We start from the raw sequence: 4,314 nt of genomic DNA, 5'->3' as shown, positions 1-4,314 counted from the left end.
CCCACATGCCAGGCCCCGGCCCGCCCCGGCACAGCCCCACCCGCCAGGCCCTGGTACAGCCGCACATGCCAGGCCCCGGCCTGCCTCTCCAGTCGCCTCGGGACTGGCTGCCTGCACATCGCGACGTGCAGGCAGGGGGTCCTGAGGTTACTGAGAGGGGCTAGGAGCCAGGACGCCTGGGTTCTGTCCTAGCTCAGGGAGGGGAGTGGGGTCTAGAGCAGGGGTTCATTCTCAAACTGGGGTCAGGACCCCTCAGGGGACCGTGAGGTTATTACCTGGGGGGTTGCGAGCTGTCAGCCTCCACCTCAAACCCCGCTTCCCCGCCGGCATTTGTAGTGGTGTTAAATACACAAAGACGTGTTTTGAATGGATAAAGGGGGTCACACTCAGAGGCTTGCTGTGTGAAAGGGTCACCGGGACAAATGGTTGAGAACCACGGGGCTACTGGGTTTGCAGGGGAAGTGGGAGTCAGGACTCCTGGGTTCTAATCCTGGCTGGGGCTTGGGGCCTGTCCTTTCCCTCGCCTGGGCCAGGGGGATGAGCAGCCAGTCCCTGTTCCTGCCTGGGCTCCCCAGCGGCAGACGTGGCCAGTCCCTCACCCCCGGGCTCTCCCTGGCTGTTGCAGGAGCCGGCCCACCATCAAGGACTGTTTTGCCAATCCCTGGCTGCAGGACGCCTACCTGATGAAGCTGCGGCGCCAGACCCTGACCTTCACCACCAACCGGCTCAAGGAGTTCCTGGTGGAGCACCAGCGCCGGCGCGGCGAGGCCGTCACCAAGCACAAGGTCTTACTCCGCTCCTACCACGGCTCCGGCAGCCAGCCGCCCCCCGCGCCGGTCACGCAGTAGCCCCGCCACCTCCTGCGGCGACGGAGGAGTCGAAGGAACATTCCAGGGGCCGGACCCGCGGCGGCAGGTTCCCGGAGGCGGGAACGGGGGTCGAGCAAACCGCCAGGACGTGCGTTGGCGTCCGCCCCGCGAGCCTGGCCGCTCGGGACCGCAGAGGAGCGTTCACCCGGGCACTGCGGGCCCCTCCGCCCAGCAGAGTCGGCACCGCTGGGGGCTCACTGCTCCCGCTCCTCCTGCGGGGGGCCTGCTGCAAGGGGCGGGACTTCCTGTTTTGCTGTGCCTGAGGACAGGAAATGCTACGCAAACAGCTGGACTTCCAAGACTAGGGGCTGGCGGGCTGCGGGGGGAGGGGAGCGTCTGGGGGGCAGGGGAGACGGGAGCCCAGCAGCAACCTCTGCGGCGTGTGAAACTGTGAAGGGGGGAGATGGAGGGACGGGGGGCAGGAAACAGGAGCCGTGATGATGGGAAGCCACCAGCATCACCTGCCCTTTGAGATGTTTCCCCCGGGTTTGGGGGATCCCGGCCCGGCCCACAGGGTTCCATCGCCGGCAGCCGGCTCGGCACGCCTTCTCCCTCCAGCGCCACGCTGCCCACGTGCCCTATGACCGGAGCTGGGAGGAGCAGAACCGCGTCCTCGGGGGCCCTGGCAGCACCCGGCCATGCCGGACGTGGGTAAAACCCCCGTCGTTAGTGTCACCGTGGTGCTCACGGCCTCCTGCACCTCTCGGGGGCGCTGTTGCCCCGGTTTGGCTGCCAGCCCCGGCCCCACTCGCGGTCCTTGCCCCCCGCTGGGCTCCCTCCCTGCCCCACACGCCCCCAGGCTGCCAGGCCATTTGCTGAATATAGCTGAGCTGGTTGTGTGACCCCCCCAGCCTCCAGCGCCCCCTGCCCCGCCCCCAGCTCGGCCCCAGAGAGTGGCCACAACCCACCTGCATGGGGCAGGGGGGCCGTAGGGTGTCCTCCAGCCCGGGGAGGCCTCACTGCGGGGGGGGTGTGTGTGTGTGGCCATTTTGACTGAGGGCAGCCCAGGCTTCAGTTCCATGGGAAGTCAGGGAAGATGGTGGCCATTATGGATGAGGGCAAACTGAGCAGCCCCCCCACCCCCTTCCTGCCCACCTGGGGAGCTGCTAGGAGTCACCTGCTGTCTGCGGCCACAGTCTGACACGCAGAGCCCATGTGCCCCTATGCACACACAGCGACCCGCCAGTACACACGCACAGCAACACGCCTGTACGTACACACGCCTATACACATGCACAGCGGCATACCTGTACGTACACACACAGTGACATGCCTGTACACACACAGAGCAACACACCTGTACGTACACACATGCCTGTATACACGCACAGCGACACACCTGTACGGACACACACACAGCGACATGCCTGTACACATGCACAGCGACACACCTGTACACATGTACAGTGACTCCCCTATACACACACAGCGACACGCCTATATGCCCCAAAAACACACAGTGACATACCTCTACATACACACACATGCCTGTGCACACGTAGAATGACTCCCCTATGCATGCACAATGACGCCTGTACACACATAGTGACACCTGTACACACACAGCAACACACCTCTACATACACACATACGCCTGTACACATGTACACACACACACCTGTACACATGCACAGCAACATGCCTGTTCACATGTACAGTGACTCCCCTATGAATGCATAGCGATGCCTGTACACATGTACAGTGACACACCTCTACATCACACACATGCCTGTACACACGCACAGTGACATGCCTGTACATCCCACGCACACACAGCGACGCCTGTACTCACGTACACACACACAGCGACACACCTGTACACACACACAGCAATGCTCTATGCACGCACAGTTACACACCTATATACACACGACACTCCCATACACTCCCATGCACGCGCACACCCACACAGAGCGTGGCGGCACAGACCGACACTCCCCCATACACCTCCCTGCAATGCCCAGCGCCAGGCAGTTCCCAGGTCTCTGCGCCAGCCACCCCCTCGCTCTGCGCGGGGCCCATGTCCCCCTCCTCCGCCCTGGGGGTTCGGCTGGACCCTGGCACTGCGGCCCCCAGAGATACCACATGGGGTGGCAGCATCAGTCACAATCCCCCCCGCCCCTCCCTCCCGCAGACATCCAACCCGCCCCGTCCAGCGACGTGTGCCCCCAGCCCCACTCAGAGCCATGTACGCACATCTCCGCTCACAGGCCGGGGTCCATCCACCAGCACAGAGCCGGGCTGGGGGCGCTCGCTCTGTGTGCCCCACTGTCCAGTCCCCGGGGGGAGGGCTTGCTTTGGGGGCTGGGTTCACCCCTGGGGGGGTCCTGCCAGGCTGGAGGATGGGGATGAATGGCCCCGATTCCCTGGGCACTATGGGGCCGGATGGGCCCCATGGCAGAGCTCACCTGGGAGCCGTGCCCTGGGGATCTCAACCCAGCGCCCTGCTCGGAGCCACCCAGCGCTCCCACCCCCTCCCCGCTGCCCTGCTCCTCTGCCCCTCCCAGGCTCGGGGCCTTGCCCCAGGGGTATGGGGGGGCAGTTGCTGCAGATGAACTGGCCAAGGCCTCAGCTGCCCTGGGGCTTTCGCTGGCCCCGAGGTGCCCTGCAGGGGTTAAGCCGTGTGAACTGGGGGGAGGCTCTTGGCTTCTCCCCTGCCCCCTCCATGGGCCTGTCCTCTCCCCACTGCCGGGCAGGCTCCGCTGCCTCCAGCCCGGCCCAGGTGCGTCTCCCCCCGGGGGCACTGCTGGCTGGGGGGCAGGAACAGCCTGGCTGCCCTTGCACCTTGGCTGGGCAGTGAGACTGGCCTTGAGCCAGCAGGGCTATGCCCAGTGCCCAGGGCTGGGGGCCGGGGGCCGGGGAAGGGAGCCCACCCCAGCTGCTGCACAGATGCTGCTGTAGCGACAGGGCGTATTTATTGTCTTGCTGACAAGGTTTCTTCCTCCCTTGTGTCTCTGCTCCCCCCCCCCCCCCGTTTGTCCCTCCCCCATCCGTCGTCCCCCTGCCCCTCCTGCTGCGCTCTGAGTTTGGGGCTGGACTTGCTCGGGTGTGGACGAGCCATGTGCCTGAGAAGCAATAAAGGCCCTGAGCAGCCCGGCCTGGCTCCGTGTGGTCATTGGGGGGGCCCGGCAGACCCCCCCACCCGCTCACAGTGTGGGCAGAGACCCAGCCGGGTCAAAGGTGACGCGCCCAGCGCCGAGGCTACAAACTGTGACTGAGAAGGAGCCTGTGGATTGCCACGGGCACGCAGGGGTGAAAGAAAATGCCGGCCTGTTATTTACCAGGCTGCACGTGGCAATAGACTATATTGGTAAGGGATGCAAGGAGAGTATGGGTCACGCTGCAAACTGCAGACACACACACACACACACACACACACACACACACACACAAATTAATCAATTTAAAGTTTTATTGGGGATAATGACAAGGGGTAAGGGAGCAG

The 4,314-nt window shown here is 64.3% G+C and overlaps 1 protein-coding gene across 1 annotated transcript in view; it reads left to right on the top strand.

Annotated features, from left to right (window-relative positions):
* Positions 1-3,965, top strand: part of LOC117870278 (striated muscle preferentially expressed protein kinase-like) — a gene marked incomplete at its 5' end in the record, with an annotated part of 29,410 nt that extends 25,445 nt beyond the window's left edge. Inside the window, 1 exon segment of the mRNA XM_034757367.1 lies at positions 626-3,965. Coding sequence (XP_034613258.1) covers positions 626-848 — 223 coding nt within the window.
* Positions 3,966-4,314: the final 349 nt, after the last annotated feature.

The sequence above is a fragment of the Trachemys scripta genome, unplaced genomic scaffold (genome assembly GCF_013100865.1).
Source record: "Trachemys scripta elegans isolate TJP31775 unplaced genomic scaffold, CAS_Tse_1.0 scaffold_127, whole genome shotgun sequence".
Lineage (NCBI taxonomy): Eukaryota > Metazoa > Chordata > Testudines > Emydidae > Trachemys > Trachemys scripta.
Note: the sequence above shows the minus strand (reverse complement) of the source record. Positions and strands in the feature narration are given on the sequence as shown.